Genomic DNA, 18,580 nt, shown 5'->3' on the forward strand with positions numbered 1-18,580 from the left:
ATGAAAATACATGCTTAATGCTTCAGGTTTTAAGGTCTTCGGGTGTTGTGAAGTCGACCAAACTAGAGGACAGCTTTCAATTAGTTTGTTGCTCTCCCGTAAGTGAGGCCTGCCTTCTTTGCACCTGTTTACAGTGCTTAAACAAACACACGGTTCTGGTCCCAGAGCAAGGTGGAATCAATGTAGAATGGAGGCAGTGGGAGTGAGTTCAAGAAGAAGCTAGTGGGATCCACTTCAACATGAAACTTAACTTGCACAGCGGGAGTTTTGTAGAGCTGCTCCATCTCTATGAGGAGAAACTTAGAAGTGAGACCACAACACGTGTGCTTGGTTCACAATCAAGCTAAAGCACACAGAAATTGAACTGAGACCTGCAGTGAGAACACAGTCATCATACATGTTGATTTTTCTGAATCCTGGAAGTGCAGGTATGCCTCTGAAGTTCAAGCCTGCCATTTCGGCCATAATTTGCCGTAGTTGAATCTTCATACTGGAATGTATTACACCAAAGGTGAAAAGGCAGCATTTTACACAGTTTCAGAGTCTAAGAGACAAGATGCTGCATGGATCCAGTCCTAAAAGATGTTTGGACAAAATTTCCATCGGAAACCACTGTGTACTTTTGGTCAGATGGTCCCAGTAGGCAGTATAAAAACAGGAAGAACTTCTTCTGCCTTTCTGAGGTACCACCCATACTGGGCTTCAACAGAACCACATGGAACTATTTCCCAACATCCCACGACAAGGGTGCACCAGATGGGGAACAGTAAAAAGATCAGCAGACAAATTGGTTCTGCAAGGGAATTATGTGACGGATGGAAAAGAGTTTTTGGAAAAGATGTCAAACAGTCTGAATGGTGTTCAGCTGTATCACATTGAAGAAGAAGACATGGAAAAATATGACACATTTCTCACGCAACAACTCAAACAGGTTCCATCGACTAGAAAAATACACCAGGTCACCCCACATCAAGGTGTGCCACAGACATCTATCATGCTTTTGCAGTGAGCCATTGAATTGCCAATGCTTTACCCCAGCTACTTTCTGTTTACATGGCTGCACAGAGGAACAGCAGACTGATGCAAGGGCCAGGAAGAAAGGTCCTTTGGCCATGTTGATTGAGGTGATGGAAGAGGAGATGGAGGAAATAGAAGAGTTGATGCAGGAGGAAATGGAAGAGGAGCCGCTGAAAGGTCCTATTGGGCAGTATAGTCAAAATAACTATCGACAGCATTGAGGATGGAGACTGGCTAGCAGTGGTGTATGATGACCAGCAGACCACTGGTGGCGAGACACTGAGCACCAAGATGTGAAAGTGGAGTTTGAGCAGATGCTTCCAGCAGCGAATGCACACCCAAAACATGGGAGGAGGGATGTCTGTTTCTGTCCAGTCAAAGACATTCTTCTGAAACTAACAGGGAAGGCATCACCACTCCAATCAAGCCGTACAAGAGAGCTCTACAGCATAGCCCCTGATGTATCATCAGTTGTTTGTCAACAACGTCAGTTGTTTGTCAACACCGTCAGATGAAGGTTTTTGTCCTTTTTCAAAGAAATATGTTACTCTTTGTTCAATTTATTGTTTATATATTAAAACACCAGCTGAACGACATGCAATGATGTCTTCTTTGCCTAAGACATTGATCATATATGCTTAATATTAAAAATGAATGTACAAAATTTAAGGAATTTAAAAATTAGATTCTTCAAAAGAGTGTGAAATCAGAACAAAAATGTATAAAATGCATTTTATCACTTAACTCTGTTACTGAACACCCTTATTAGATACTTGAAGACTTTACACTCTTGGTGTGTCTGACAGAGTTGACATAAATCAAGTTTTGAAGTGAATAAATGTACATTTTCATAAAAAGTGTTTTAATAAAAAAACCTTACATGGTTTGTTAGCTGAGACCTTTGTCTATAAATATATCCATTTTAAATTAATGTAGTATTTTAAAAAAAACAAGAAGAAGACCTAAAACATGTTTTGTCCCTTATCTCAAGAATCAGTGCAATATGGTGGTGCTGAGGTTGTTACTGACCGTTGCGGTCGATGGCGAAGGGTGTGTTGGTGGTGGTAATTTGGTAGTTGCAGATCTGGCTGTACTGCGGGGAACAGTCCTGGTCCGTGGCCTCCACTTGTAAGATGCTATCGTAGATCTTCCCCTCTGTTACCGCTTCATGGTACTGTGCCTCCCGGAACACTGGCGCAAACTCGTTCACGTCATTCACCTGGATGTGCACCACCGCCCTAGGGACAGCAGAGGGACACAGAGGTCAGGGGAAGAGAAAATCACTGACCTGAATAGAGTGGAGGGATGAAGAGTGGGGTTGGCTAAGGCATGTTTAGGTTTTGACAGAGGTGACAGGACGCACTTATTTCCAATCAATAACTATCCGGTTGGTATAGTTAACCCAATGTTACTATGACATTTATATACATATTTCTATTCATCATTTACTAAACTATTCATCAACCGTTTAAATTAAATTGTGGTTAATGAAATCCAATAATCTAATTATGAAAAAATAAAAACTGTGTTGAACAATATCTTACTGTGGCCATAGTGTGGGAGTCTGAGGGAGGAGTGACTGATTATATAATCAATCGATTGATTTATTCATCAATGATGAGAGCTTGCTGAGCCTTGGAAATAATGTTGGCTGAAGACAAAAAACATATGAATAAAAACTCCTGCAAGTGAGCAGCATGAAAAAAGCACAACAGACAGCATACATCGCTTAGAATTAGAATAATGAAAATCATAATGACACTAGAATTATCCTCGTTAAGTGAGATCTAAGCTCCTCGCTAACATCTGCTGGGCAAGAGATTCCACTTGGCCAACAAAGAGAGACAGCGGGAAACTGGATATGTCCAGAATGGATTTTCACACCATCTTATCTCTCTCTGTCACAAAACGCATACTGTATATAAATGCACACGCGCGCGCACACACACACACACACACACACACACACACTCTGTGTCTGGCTGTCTCCACACACACACACACATTTGAAAGTCTTAACTGCCTAAACATATCTCTCTCTTTCATTCTCTCTCTCTCTCTCTCTCTCTCTCACACACACACACACACAGTTGTTGGAAATCAGGGATGTGCTGGGCTATGAATGGTGATGTGCTAGCGGTCATGCTAACACTAACAGCAGCAGTAACACTGCCAATAGCAGACGTAGGGAGTGTGAGGGTGGGTAGTAAATCCCTCACTGCAGCTCGTTCTGTCATATTTATCTGTCTCTCATAAACATCACCCCCCTCCTTCTCACGACTCCCCCTCTCCATGGGGGAAGCAGCGGGAGTCAAACATATGTTCTACACCACTGGGGATTGAGCGTGTGTGTGTGTGTGTGTATTGTTGTTGTTGTTGCCGGGTGTGTGTGTGTGGTATCACATCTGGCAGAAACAGACGCCTGCTCCCTAGTGCCAGAGAGTGTGAACAGTTGGCCAATCCCAGCCTAATGGTGCCAACCCCAGCCTAAGGCCATGCTTCCTCTGATCCCTGTCAAAGCCACAAAGCCAATCAGCAGTGATCTGGAATAGGGAGGGCTAACCCAAAAAGACAATGAGGGAACGAACTGAGCATGGGGGTTCAGAGAACCACAGAACTCCTCCAGTCCAAGAGGAACCAACTGACCAGAGAACCACACAACACCACCAAACCAAGAGGGTCTGCATCACACCAGTGTTTCACAACTCTGGTCCTAGTGAACAACCAAGAGATGCACATGTTTTGTTCTCTCTCACCACTAACAAGCTTGATGACAAGTGGAGTTGTAGAATCATGTCAGAGCTGGGCTAGAAAGGAAGCGTGCAACCCTGACAAAACCGAAGATGTATACTACATGGCAATAGAGAAACCATTCCAATCCACAGGGATGTCACTCAATACAGGATAATCCCATACTAGATTTGGTCCCCTCCTGTCCACCCCAGAGAGCTCCGACGGCAGTGGTCCCCTCACTGACACATGTCAGACACTATCGATTACAGATCCTGGATGGATTCAAGATTCAAGATTCAAAGTGTTTATTATCATATGCACAGTAAAAAACATGTTTCCCTGTACAATGAAATTCTTGCTTTGCTGTCCGCAGAATGCCAACCAATGTAAAATGGATGGATGTGATGGGGGAGCTATTTGACTGGATTGTAAACTGGTTTGCTTACATTATTTCTGGTCTAACTGAATCTCCTCAATTGATGATTATGTTTTTCTCATTTGTCCGAAAATGCAACAGATGAATCTATATGCTAGGATAATCTGCTAGAACTCTGCTTTGAATACCTAATGACCCGGTTAGCCTAGAAATGCCTTTATAGTCAATTAGTTTGTGTTTGCACGACCCAACGCTCAGCGTAGAATACGTTGATGTTTGTATCGTTGTGATTTCGGTAATTAGAATCTTCTCATAATTGGGAGAGATATTTTCGACATATAATATGTCAGGAGATGTCTCTTACTTAACTAGTTATTTGTATAATTGATTCACAACTAAATCTGATATTCAAAGAGTCTAGTGTGTTGCTTTCGATGCTGACTGTGTTTAAGAGTTTTCTGACTAAAATGATTGTTTTCATTATATTTGGTAAATGTATGCAAGAAGAGAGCCTCTGAATCATCGTTTGTTCTATAGGAGTCAGATCAAACTTGTTCACTAACTATCATCATTGATTCCCTGACCAATCCATGATCTCCTTGACATCTGCAACGTTGTGCCTCCTACATTGTGGGAAATTCCCAGTCAGTCACTATAATGGATGACTGTGTGACAAGCTAACATAACATGTTTTTTTTTACATGTAATATTTAGAAACCCATGTGCAGATGCCATATGTTTCAGTCTTATGCTTTCCAGATGATGTTACTCAAAGCCAGACCAGTGGCTTCTGAAGTAACACAGAAGGGGCAAGTACTGTCAGTCTATTAAATATGCATAGTGCATTTGGGAAGTAAAGATTAGCTACAGGAATAGGTGTATCAACACTGCCATACATAGAATCTTTCAGGGTATCCCTGAGATTTTTATTAAGTGGCTTTAGACCACACATGGGGCATATTCTGTTTCCTGTTTGTTATATTGTTAAGCATATTACAGATTTTGACACCTGTTAAAGGGTGATCTGTTTCGTGAGTTTTCATATTCTTAAAGTTTACACATCTTTGTGTTGTTTACGTTGTTTGTATAACCTGCACAGACATTCGATTATGTTGCAGCTTGTTATCTGTCTCTTCAGACAGACCAGAGGTGACCCTGTGTCACTGTAGCTATATTTGACCATGTTCCACCACAGCGAAAGGGTGAGTAGGGTGACGGCCTAATGTTAAACCTCACATAGCATTTGCATGGCCTGCAACATAATTTGTAATTAACCTAACCCTATCTGCAATGAACATGGCAAATCAATTTAGCAAATATACACTCACTGGCCACTTTATTAGGTATACCTGTTCAACTGCTCGTTAACGCAAATATCTAATCAGCCAATCACATGGCAGCAAATCAATGCATTTAGGCATGTAGACATGGTCAAGACGAAGTTCAAACCGAGCATCAGAATGGATAAGAAAGGTTATTTAAGTGACTTTGAACGTGGCATGGTTGTTGTGCCAGACGGGCTGGTTTGAGTATTTCAGAAACTGCTGATCTACTGGGATTTTCACGCACAACCATCTCTAGGGTTTACAGAGAATGGTCCGAAAAAGAGAAAATATCAATGCTAACAATTGGATCTATCTTTTTTTCTTCTTCATGTGAGTGTGCATGTGTGTGCGTGTGCGTGTGTGTGTGTGTGTGTGTGTGTGTGTGTGTGTGCGTGTGTGCGTGTGTGCGTGTGTGCGTGTGTGCGTGTGTGCGTGTGTGGGTGTGTGGGTGTGTGTGTGTGTGTGTCTCTCCTCTCAGTCTCAGGTTGGGGAGGTGTTGCCATCCGGCAAGATAATTACAGCTTCCAAATCTCCGGCAGAGAGAGGTGAGGAACATACGGCCCACTCAGAATCACAAGTGACAAGTTTAATAACCACTGCTGCACCACACACGGGGAAGAACAGGGCAGGGGAGATGGGGGGGGGGGGGGGGGGGGGGGGGGGGGGGTTTATAACCAGATTAGCCGTCGAGTCACTCTGGACTGTGGGCCACCCATAGGAGTCATGGGTTAACGTCCTAGACTACACACAGAGGCGAGAACACTAAACCCAGATGTACATGCATTACACCACCTCAACAGCCCCTGAACACTTAACACCTAGGCATGCTTGTAATAAATCTCTTACTGCTGGATCTGGATGGGAGGGACGGCTGGGGGAGCTGAGAGAGGTGACACTGTCACTCAGAGAGAGATGCAGAAATATAAATTGGCCCCCTCATCCCTAACCCTAAGGATTTCCTGTAGATCTGAAATCAAATTAAATCAAATCAAAGTTTATTTATCATATACAGTTGAGCAGTCTTATGGCCTGCAGGTAGAAGCTGTTCCGGAACCTGTTGGTCTGTGTCTGGATACCGGTACCATTTGCCAGATGGTAACAGAGAGAACAGGGCATGGCTGGGGTGGCTGCGATTCTTGATGATCTGTGGTCCTTGATCACTATGCTAACTGAATTACCTTGATCTACAAATAGACTAGGTGGAATTTCGACAATATTGCTAGTCACTTACAAACGTAGAGGTATGACCTATATTATCTACTGTGGAGTTTCTAAAATAAATATTGCGCTCTAGAGCGCAGGAGTCTACTTGCCCAGAATGCTTCCATTCGAGTGAGCCGAGCGTGGCCAGTGGCAGCTGTAATTACGCGAGCACAATGATTGTTCTACAACCTTTGCTACAACTGTGCTCTGAACACCTGCTGTCAACTGGCACCACTGTTGAAAAGCAGCTATTGAGAACTACATTTAATTTCCCACTGGTGGAAAGATTATGTTGAATGCAGAGCTGATTAAGAGTATAGCCTACAGAATTCTGTATTGTTCAGTGGGACAATCCAGCGATATGACAGTAGTCACTAGCAATAAGCCCTCTTTTACCATACATCCAAAGAGGCCATGACCCTGAGGGGACGACTGTACAAATCTCTCATATAAGCCCATGAAAACAGTGCTTATTTTAAGAGCTAAAAACCCCTATTTGTTACATGTAAAAAAAAAAAAGAGAGACAGATTCTATAAGCATTTGAAGTTGTATGATTCAAAATGGGTTTCAATGGGCCATTGGTTTTCTATGGTGAACTTAAAAATGCTACTCTTCTTTGATCTTTTAGGCTAGACACTCCGAACCAAATATAAAATGTTGAAGCTGACCTTACTTAATTTCATGTCATTAACCTATAGGGGGCGCAACAGGCTCCAAAAACGCCAGGCTAAATTGGCACTATATCAGGTTTTGCTCAGTGCAAAAAAGTCACCATTCCCAAGGAAGAGCTTTAAAAATGTAAATTTTTTTAATAATTGAAGGCCAGTTCCACAGCCAAGGTACCAGTTAAAAGGCTATGACTGTTCTTGGTATTCAGCCAGTTTGATGTCAAAAAAGGTTGAAGATCTCCTGGTAAAGACACACAGTAGAAACACTGTCATACTAAGGAGAGAGGAATGAACAAAATACAAAAGATAAACCTCATACAGTATAAAGGCTTCTCTGTTTTCTTAGATACAACCCTCTATTTGTAGGCCTACAAAAATGATACGGTATCTACTATACATGTACTTAGAAATTACATTGGAAAAAAATAAATAAAGCACAACTCTGAAACCAATGTGATACAAGAAGGGAAAGGGGCACAGGAGAGAGACAGGAAAAGGAAATGATTAAGAAATCAGAAACAACAATGAGAAAAAAAGAAGAGGAAAGGAGAGCAAAAGACAGCTATGAGAGAGGAAGATAAAGAGAGTTTAAGTGAGAGCTTGGCGGTCCTGTGTCATCCCTGATCCTGTGGCCTGTCCTCTTTAGCGGATAATTTTCTTGACTGCTCTTCTTCTGCGAGGCTGACGTGTCATGTGTAATTTGGGCTGAGCCTTAGGCAGGGATTCTTTTCTCCTCTGAATCTGAGAGAAGCAGACTTCCTTTAGTCAGAACAGGCCAGACTGTTCCTCAGAGACATGCCAGAGGAGGGCAGGCTATTAAAACTGAGACTGTCCTTGTGTGCTCCCACACAGCCTGCATCACTGGTTCACTGGGGTTTCTTCATATAGGGATGTAAATAGTCCTAGATTGGGATGGTAGTTATTTACTTGTTTGTAGTGCGTGGTGCCTGGGCACTTTATCTGCCTCACCGTGGGAGAGTGAGAAACGTCCTCTCGATTCCTTTGTATGTCTTGACATGTGAAGAATTGACATTAAAGCCACTTTGACTTTGACTTTTTGACTTGATGACACATTGAAAATTCACACACTCAGTTTTCAACACATACGCGCACACGCGCACACACACACAAACACTCTCTGTCACACACACACACACACATTTTTGCCAACATAAAACTTAAGCATTCTCCCACACTCACATACTCACACACACCTGCTAGTATAATTCTAGGTTTGTGTGTGTGTGTGTGTGTGTGTGTGTGTGTGTGTGTGTGTGTGATAGATAGCAAACTATAATTTCCCTGCTGAGGGAGGTGAGAGGGGTGAGCAGTGTGAGAGTGAGAAGAGACACACAGTGAGTAGAAATGGCACAGTCATAAAGGCCGTAGTGAAAGCAATTTCAGAGGAGGCCCTGTTCAGGTGTGGCAAATCGTTTTTATCAGTCTGACTCTTTAAAAGAGTTTATTGGCTGTGTTGTCATGGTGGTGTAGACCGGTCTCACACTATGGGCATGAACCAAAGACCAGCTACAGGTAAGGAAAAGGGACCTCTGAGAGCCAAAGTTATACGTTTTTAAAACTTTCATGTGTATAAGAGTAGAAATTGACAAAAATGTAATTCCATTACATTCTAATTCCATTGAGAGAAAGAAGAGCTTGGTTGTTTAAAAAATGATTGCCATTGTATTCAACTTATAAACAAATGTGTCCATACATCAAGCCACTTTGCAACGCTGTAAGGCTGCCATCTTTCTCATTACCCCGTCAACTACGCAAGGATGTTTTGAAAGCTGGACGTGGAAATGGGGGCATGACAGAAGTCCAATTCAGATTAGCTCCCCTCCAAAAACATGCTATGCACTCGTTCAGTCCTCTTTGAAGATTTAGCACCTAATTTGTGTTAGTGTGGTTGGGAGCACTCATCTATAGATATCAAATATTTTTGCTTTGGATAATGGCAAGTGGGCAAGGAGGAAGGAAGGAAGAAATGTAATAGAGGAGCAATGTGATAATTACTTCTCTCACTCCAAACAAGTTTTTAAAGCACATATCTAAGTTACTAAAATCTAAGATCTGAGTTAATTTAATGGAAAGGGGCATGAATGATAGTTCAGTAGATCACGACTCATCATGTAATATTTGGGGCCAATCATGTTAAACGGATTAGCCAAAGCAAGTGGATACATCATGTGGATTATAGCTAATGTGCCAGTTTGAATATCTAATGAAAATCCACACCAGCTTTGTAGATTGATCAGCTTGCTAGCTAATTTGTTATTTAGTCTGATGAATGCAGTTGTATATTTATTTATGGACATCACACCTTTGGGTCACATCAGCTCCAACCTTGCTCCAACGTATCTTTTATTCAGAACGGGGGACAGAACTCTAGCTAGTTATAAATGTTGCTAGCGCTTGAAAATGAACCATTTCCCTTTTCCTTTAATTATATATGTATTCACCACGATAAAGTAAAGTGATTAAAGTATCAGAATTAACTTTTAATTTTATTAAATTAATAAACTTTCAATATGCTAACAATGTGTGACAACGTGATCCGATGTGTTCTTCCAGACTGCAACACATAGTCCGGTGCCTTAGTGAAAAAAAAAATATATGCGGTGGACTAAAGCATTAAAATTTGTACAGTTACTCTTTATGTGATATAAAAACATCCTAGAAGAAGTTCCCAAATATTGTAATTATCCCAAAAACTTTAATTATCCGTAGTGCTATTCAAAGTACTTCATTAAATATTAGTATCATAAAATAATATGAGAATATGTAATATAACATTATGTTTTATTACGTTTTATTTTAAACATATGTTTTATTTAATATAATAAATACGGTAGCAGGCATAAAATGTGTTACCTCGGCCTCTGACGCTTCAGACTCTACAGAAAAACCCCAGAAAGGAACCGACTTAGCCGGTGTCACCACCAGCCATGGTGAAGCAGGAGACTGGGAAGGATGGGAGAGTTTGGATAGAACAGCCTGCAGGCAACAATGCAGCAGGTAGAATGACATCACAGGGTCATTAAGGAGAGGCCAGGGTCTACAGCTCACGCAAGAGGAAAAATCAACAATGCACTCAACAGTGTCCACTGTTTATTTGATATGGGGATGTTGCAGCAAATCAGAAACCATACTGTTACTGAGGTGCACCGGGTCGAAGGAGACAATACATAGGTATTTCATAGGTCTGTTCATTGCTAACCAACATCACTGTTGATTAGCAATTGTTTACAAAAAAGCTTGGTGCTGCTTTACGCAGTACATGGCTAACAAGCCCAACAAGTTTGTAAAGCTTTGGTTAGCAGCTTGACGTGGACACCAAATACATGCTGAATGGATATCCATACGTGGGGAAAGATGCATCTTGGCCAGTGGGAGAGCGAATGTGAGAATGTGGTGCTGAAACTGATGGAGTTCTTCCTGGGCAAAGGAAGAAATGTAACCATGGACTTCTTCACATCAATTTCCCTGGCAAACAAGTTGATTGCAAGGAAAACGAGTCCGGTTGGAACAAATTAATAGGGCCAAATTAGACGGGAGCTTCCATCCTCTGTGCAGAACTTGCAGCACAGGGAGAGCTGCTCTCAACATCGGTGATGAAGAGTGACAAAGCGACCCTCAGTTTACAGATGTAAGCCAAGAAAGAACGTCTACATTCTCTGCACCATCAACAGTGACCCAGAAAGAAAACCAAACGTGTGTGACCTACTACAATCACACAAAGGTATGCACCTGCCAGTTATCTATACTGTAGGCTACATGCACTGTGCACATCCATTGTACTGAACATGCTGTTATTTTCTACTTTAGGAAAATAATACTAACCGTTTCTATTCTATTCTTTTCCATAGTTTGGTATGGATGTGCTCGACCAGATGGCCAGATTGTACTCATTGAAAGGAGGAACTCGCACTGGCCGGTTGCTGTGTCTTACAGCATGCTCGCTTGTATCAACGTGCACATTTTGTACAAGCAATGGATGAACAAGGACATAAGCAGGAGGGAGTTCATGTTTCGTCTGGAAAATTTCATGAGGGCCAGAAAAGCAGCATCACAGCCTCTGATTGTTCCAACTCATCAACCCCAGCCTGGTGCACTCAAGCCCACACGCCTGCCCGCAAAGAGACAGTGTCAGTTGGGCAGATGCACACGGAACAAAACCCGAGACACATGTGGAATGTGCAACTGACTTGTCTGTGGATCTTGCACAAAGTTTTGTTTTGAATGTTGAATTTGGGAGCATAAGAGCTGACGGATTTGGCCATGGACTTTGCTGACACATTTGCGTAAAGGCACATAGGCGCAAGAAGAATGCAATTTTCACTTTAATTTCTTTAACTTTAACAAATGACTGGTGTATAGACCTTCTTGCATACACATACACTTATATTTCGTTACATGTCATTATTGCTTCACATTTGTGTTTCTGGTTGGGAGATGTTCGTACAGTAATCCTAGTAACAACATCATCTATGCATTTTATGAGTCTGCATATGCATCAGTGTTTTCCGAGGCCACCTGGAAGACATCCCAGCCAGTGGAATCAAAGCATGGATTCTGATTGCTCAGACCAGCATTGGATAGATCTTCTCATGGGCACTTCCTTTTTCAGTCTCTGCTTGTAGGCAGGTAATGGCCTAAAGGCATGATTTGATTTTCCAAAAGGGGTGAAAGGGAGGGCCTTAAATCCATCCCTGAAAGGAGTGTAAACATGATCCAGCGTGTTAAAGGCTCGTGTTGGCCAAGAAATATGCTGGTGGAACTTTCCTTAGATTGGCTTTATTGAAATCACCTGCCACAATGAATGCAGCCTATGGGAGAGAAGCTTTGTGCCTATTAATAGTCCTGTACAGTTCTTTCAGTGCCAGAGTGGTATCGGCCTGAGGTGGAATGCATACCGCTGTAATGATCACAGCTGAGAATTCCCTAGGGAGGTAGAAGGGTCTGCATTTGTGACTTGCTCCATCATTTTCCGTCGCTTGTGCCCCTAAACATATTTTTTATTCTGATGATTGTTCAAAAGCCATGCCAAATTTGTGTCTCAACTCCCAATAATGAGCGAGGAAAAAAACAGTTACAGTCAGAGTATTACTGAACACCGATTTAGAGAAATCCACTCCCAAAGTCGACTCTATTTTGAGGTAACAGCTATCGCATTCCCCTCGCATTACCACGGACACTCGCACCGTGGCTCAAATGAAGATTTTTTGTCTGACATTAAGCAAATCACATAGCTATCTCACTGCGTTCAGCTCATTGCGTTCACTGCGTTCACAGTTCAGATAATGAGTTTGTCAGCTTGACTTTAGCTAAACTGTAATGCAAGACAGCCAGTCTGTGCAGTTGTAAGGAGTTAGCAACTGATCTCAAACTAAAAGCTTTACCTTATCATTTAAGGCATGAAAAGTATATATATATACATTATGATTTAGCCTTTAAAACAATGTGAAATGTATAGAAAACATGCTGTTCGAGTGAAATCTGCTCATCTCAAAACAGCTCAGTTTTTTCAGCTAAGTTTTTGATGAAAATGGGCATCCCTTCTGAAATAGATTTATACACCCTGTAGAACATTTGTTCGCCTTAATATGCCCTGTAATGATTTAATCATATTTTGACGCTAAGGAACAAAGTGCTTTGTACCTTCATGAGACCTGGAACACACACACACACACACACACATACACACACACGCACACACATCTCACTCACTTGTGGGACTTTTTCCCGGCGGTGCCTCCAGGTCCAGCCCCACAGTCGTAGGCCTGGATGATGAAGGTGTACTCTTTCTGCAGCTCACAGTCCACCAGGCCCTTGGCCCTCAACTGGCCCTCACCTGACGTCCCGTTCAGCACCACCGCCTCGAACGGAGCCTCCAGTCCATGGATCTTAAATGCACAGATCTCACCTAGTAGCACAAGGAGGAGAGGGAAATTAAGAAAGGGGGGGGGGTAGGAGGGAGTGTGTGTAAATGTCAATGAGAAAAAGAAGAAAGTCTATTCTGAATCATCTGAGACATCTATTTACACAGTTTGAGCAATGGGCTGATGCAAACAAATCCAGCAGCATTGGGGATTTGACGTCTCCTCTGTTTAAGCACCTCTGAGATTTTGAATTCCCCGGAAAGTTCTGGTTTAATTTCGAGCAGAGAGGGAGAAAACAGAAAAGAACAACAACAATAACAACAACAACCCATAGCGAAGCTTAATAGGTCAAGGTCAACCTCTCTGGAGCAGAGTTAACAAACTCACTCATTCACTCCCTAATCGCTCTCCTGAAGACACAAGGACGAACCCGCCCACAATCCTCCAACGCAGCTAACTAAAAACGCTGCATTATCACTCCACTTGTTATAACAATCAACAATTGCGTTAGTAAAGCCTGGAGAACCAACTACCTCTCAAAGTCACCCTTGTTTGCGAGAGAGGGAGAAAATCAGTTTATGAACGCGTGGTTGAACGGACTAAAACAGAAGACCAAAAAGCTGGATGACATTTATTAACAGGTCGGACAAAGCTGAGTCCGTTTTGGAGTTGGGGAGTGCTTCAGAAGTGGTTGGGAAGACGAATGCTTCAGAAGTGAGCACTCGCTTGTAATTTACCAAGGGATTTGGGGAAATCACTTAGCGCAAGGCATATACTCTGACCTGTGACGGCTAATTGCGCTGATATCACTTAAACTAACAGGAAAGACTAAATTGGATTCTGGCGGGGCTTTGTGTGCACATTGCTTCTGGCGACTTCTGATAAGAGCAACTTTATTTTCTCCTGCATTCCCTTTCTTTCCCTTTCATCCCGTTCTGTCATAATCCCATCTCCCCCTCCTCAACATGAGTTGAAATGACAATTTGTCCATGATGGAGAGAGAGAGGGAGAGGGAGAATGCTCCACTTTCCCTTTGTATTACTTGAACAATGACTTATCGGAATTAAATGGGCTCCTACAATGCGAGGAAGTGTGGTGTGCTGTAAAAAATAATCATAAAATGGCAGCAAGCAAATGGTGTGTGATGAGGATAGAGATATGAGGTAACAGTCTGTATGTCAGGTTTCTCATGGAATGCCATGCCACCATAAAGGAATTCACCGCAAATGAAAAATTCATTGCTCTGGTAAAAAAAGAGAAGAAATGGAATACTCATAGCCAACCAAAGAAGTTTCCCATTAAGACGAATATGACGATATGAAGTTTACGTAGGTTCAGGCAGGGCACTTTAAGGAGAAGGGCAGCTGGCCGTCAGATGACAGACAGCTGAATCCACATATGAAAGAAAGCAAAACACATCACATGTTCATGCGGCTAGGCTTAAAAGAGCCAAGTTATGCAACCCTCTACCATGGTTAAAAAGTGTTTTCACCACAGGCGAAGCAAGTTACATTTTGGTTGTCCCACCCATCCCAGCCCCTGCTTCCACCTGCAGGTTCACCCTGTGTTTTTATCTCCCTACGGGGGGGTTGAAAAGTTGATGGGCTCCTTATAATATTGTATTTAATGTTGTATTTAATTTAATGTTGTTTAACTTCAGACGGGGAGCTATATCAGAGCGGAGCCATCTAAATTACGCCAAACCTAATGTATTACCATTTTCATTAAACTTATTAAGACAACATAAATGTCCTGACTGAAATGTTATTATTTCACGCCTCTGTGATTGGATGGCAAGCTGATAGTATTTCTGGATTAAATTTTACCATATGGGTGGAGAAGGGGTCAAGGTGAGCAGAGTTGACCATCATGGTGGACCTCCCTCTTTTCAGAGATAAATGAACAATTGAATGGCAAGTGGCTGCTTTCTTAACACATCTCCTGGCCGATATGATCCAGGCTGATATGATCCCAAAGGCTCTCTCAGGGAGAGATTAGGTTTGAACTGTTCGCCCCGGCAGCAGTGCAGGAACAGATGTTGGGTGGCTGGAACTTGGCAGAGATGTGGAACTCGCCACACTAATTGCAACGCTAAATTGTTAGCTAAATATGTGTCTCCGTGTCACATTAGCCTTTTATGAGGTAGATTTATGACTGCTAATACCCTGGTGCAGTCAGTCTTCAAGGAGAGCTGGCCACATTGATATCTAGCCGATGGGTCATTCCATGTCAAATGAATGGACAAAAGAGAATTTCAACACCCACCATCTAAGATTGTTCTGAAATTGTTTTTGTAGTTAGAAACAGATAAGACATTAACATGCAACATTATTTTGTCGAAATACAGTTTCAGATTACAGTTTTTCAATTAGGACCAAAGTCCTACCTGGTAATGACTAAGACATGAGGAATCCAAAACAATGGTCAAAAGTCACCCATGAACCCTCCAGAATACTTCATTGGCCACTATGGAAAATCAGTGTTCTATGTCTGACAAGCAATATGAAGACCCATCATTCACCCAAGTTTCATCATAATTGTCTCAGTGGTGTTGGAGAAAAAAGTGTGTGACATACGAACGGACAGAGACCGAATCATAGTCCCCTCTCCGATTTCATCGATGGGGAACAATAATGACGCAGGAATACTTATCTCTTTCTAACTATAGAAACCATTTCAGAACAATCTGAGATTGTTGGTGTCATCACTTGTTGATTTGACATGGAATGAACCTGCACGACTAAATCATTATTGGCTGGTGATGAATAGTAAAACTTAATGTTGCAGTCTTGGAGTCCTCGGTGCCCTGGGGCCATTTGCTCATTCCATATAAAAACAATATCTAGGGGGAAACACTGCTCATTATCAGTAGTGACAGTTCTGCATTACTGGCACAGAGGTCTGTGTTTGTGTAGCCTGAGGGCCATGTCAGGGCAGTCATTATCAGAGCTCACAGAGCATCTCTGATGAGAAGAACCCCCCCCCCCCCACACACACACACACACACACACCATTTACCAGCCGTTAAGTGTGTGATATGTGGAGGTGGAGATATCAGTCAGACAACAGGGGCAGTGATGAGAGTGGAGAGGAGCGGAAGAGAGGGGTGGTGGGGGGGGGGGGGGGGGGGAGATGAAAGAGGGAGGAGAGGAATATGGGCACAGCCTAAGGCAAGCTCTGATCTTTCTGTTGGAGAGTGACCAAAGCTCAGACACACACACACACACACACACACACACACACAAATCAGATTATACAATGTCACTGTTATTCAACAGTTTTATGATCAGTTCGCTGGCTCTTATAATGGCATTACTGGTAGATTACAAGCTTAAACAACATTAGCAATAGCAACAGCAATAACACTGTGTATCAGTGTGTTTTGTGATCATGAGGTTACTGGAGAGGTGCTTTATCCAACTCAACTTTTGCATGTAATTACCTCTTGTATTACTTCCTCTAAACCCCCCACCTCTCTCCCCGATTCTGCCATTGTACACACACACTTTTTGGCTGTTGAAATCCCTCTCTTCTCCCTTCACACATATTATACTCTCACACACACTCCACCCCCAGCCCTCTCAGCTGCAGGGCTGAGATCGACTCCAAAGACAGGGCGAAATTGAAAAATCTGTAATTATGCTCTTCATGAAATTAGTCAGGCGAGAGAAAAAAAAACACACCAGAGAAGCTGTCCTTAATACTATATTCTGGAGCTGGAGAGACCAAGGGGTGGTGTGTGTGTGTGTGGTGGAGGGGGATTTTAATTTTTAAAAAATACACATCTCCACAAGCATAGGGGCACATGATTTGCTCGACCTTGCAGTGCCGTGACCCCCTCCTCACCCTTAATTACATAAAGGCTCTTCTCTCTGAGTTAATGACATCGCACTGTCAGAGAAAAACAAAGAAACAAAAAAAACACCCAATGTGGTTCTGAAATCTGAATTTTAGTGTAGAGAGAGTGTGGCTGTGCTGTGAAAATATATTTTGGTTTTTTGGTGCACTAATCCTAACCCTAAAGCAACATCCAAAGACTAAAACACGTTTGTATGGTATACTATAGACGAAAGTGACTCAAAACCTCAAGAACAGACTACAAATCTGAAGCAATAATGACATGTAATGAAATATAATATTATGTAAGTAATAATTTGTAATATTATGTAAGACAGTCTCTACACCAATCATTTTCTAAAGTTTGCTAAAATTGAAGTGGACACAAAATCGCTTCTTCTTTCAGTGACTATGTACCTTTACACAAATGTGTCAGTAAAGTCCAGAAACCAATCTATCGGCTCTTATGCTCTACCATGCAAACCACATTTTCTCCTGGCTTATAACAAGCAATCGAGTTACACACACAAGTGTTCCAAATACCTGTAATCGAGGTGAATTTCTCCGTGTGTGGATCTTGTGCCCTTATCATCAATCAGACACACATAGGCTACTGTAGTCAGCACACACACACACACACACACACACACACACACACACACACACACACACAGAAAATAAAATAAGGTCTAATAGACTGAGCAAAACTATGCTGTGGCTTGAGTAAAACAAATGTAATGCCTGATGTTGCATATAGGCAACAATGTCTTTAAACACCTGGTAAAATGTCTCTAAGGTATAGTCACTTGAAATGTAAATGTTGCATATTCGCAATATCAGGCGTTAATCACACTTTCATGCTTTGCATAGACTTTCATGTAAAATAATATTTGTGTGGCTCAAAAGCTGAACTTACATTCAGAGTCTGGATCTCTTTATCACACATGTATGAGATTGTTAACTGCCTATACTTGTAAAAAAAACAACACAATAGTTATTTTATTAGATTTTATTAGTGCCACATTGCGTCCGTGGACCTCTGTTGGGATAACAAGTGTTAAATTGGTGGCAGCTCAGTTTTTGCAACACTTTAAATGTGTACGGTGTATTTTCAGAGTTGTGGGACTATAGGGGTAACACAACACACAATTGTTAGGGCACGTTATTGGATGGGTATGCAGCAGCTTATTTAAGAAAATGCCTTATTCTTGAGATTTCAAGATGGCTGGGCTTGGTCTGAGTGTTACGGTTCCCCCTCCTAACCTTCCCTCTGGCGCCACCTTGAGGCCCCGGCGATCATCGCTGGAGCGTCCAGCTCCCAGTCGACAGTGCACCTGTTCCCTGTCTCCCCTCAGCACACCTGCGAACCATCTGCAATCACTGCCCTATAAGAACCCTGCCTGAACTCCACTCCAGTGCCAGAACGTACTGTGATCCTACGATACCTCGTCTTCCCTGGTTTTCCCCTCGTCGACCCTTCCACAGACCTAGCCCCCTTACCTATTACCGGACCTCCCTGCCTCCTGACCATCTGCCTG

General features: G+C 42.3%; 1 protein-coding gene across 1 annotated transcript in view; it reads right to left on the reverse strand.

The window, feature by feature from the left end:
- Positions 1–18,580, reverse strand: part of LOC310822352 (calsyntenin-2-like) — a gene marked incomplete at both ends in the record, with an annotated part of 149,366 nt that overhangs the window by 63,820 nt on the left and 66,966 nt on the right. The window contains 2 exons of the mRNA XM_083694695.1: positions 2,047–2,255; positions 13,054–13,249. Coding sequence (XP_083550821.1) covers positions 2,047–2,255; positions 13,054–13,249 — 405 coding nt within the window. The remainder of the gene's footprint in view (positions 1–2,046; positions 2,256–13,053; positions 13,250–18,580) is intronic.

The sequence above is a fragment of the Argentina silus genome (genome assembly GCF_951799395.1).
Source record: "Argentina silus genome assembly, chromosome: X".
In the NCBI taxonomy this organism is placed as follows: Eukaryota; Metazoa; Chordata; class Actinopteri; order Argentiniformes; family Argentinidae; genus Argentina; species Argentina silus.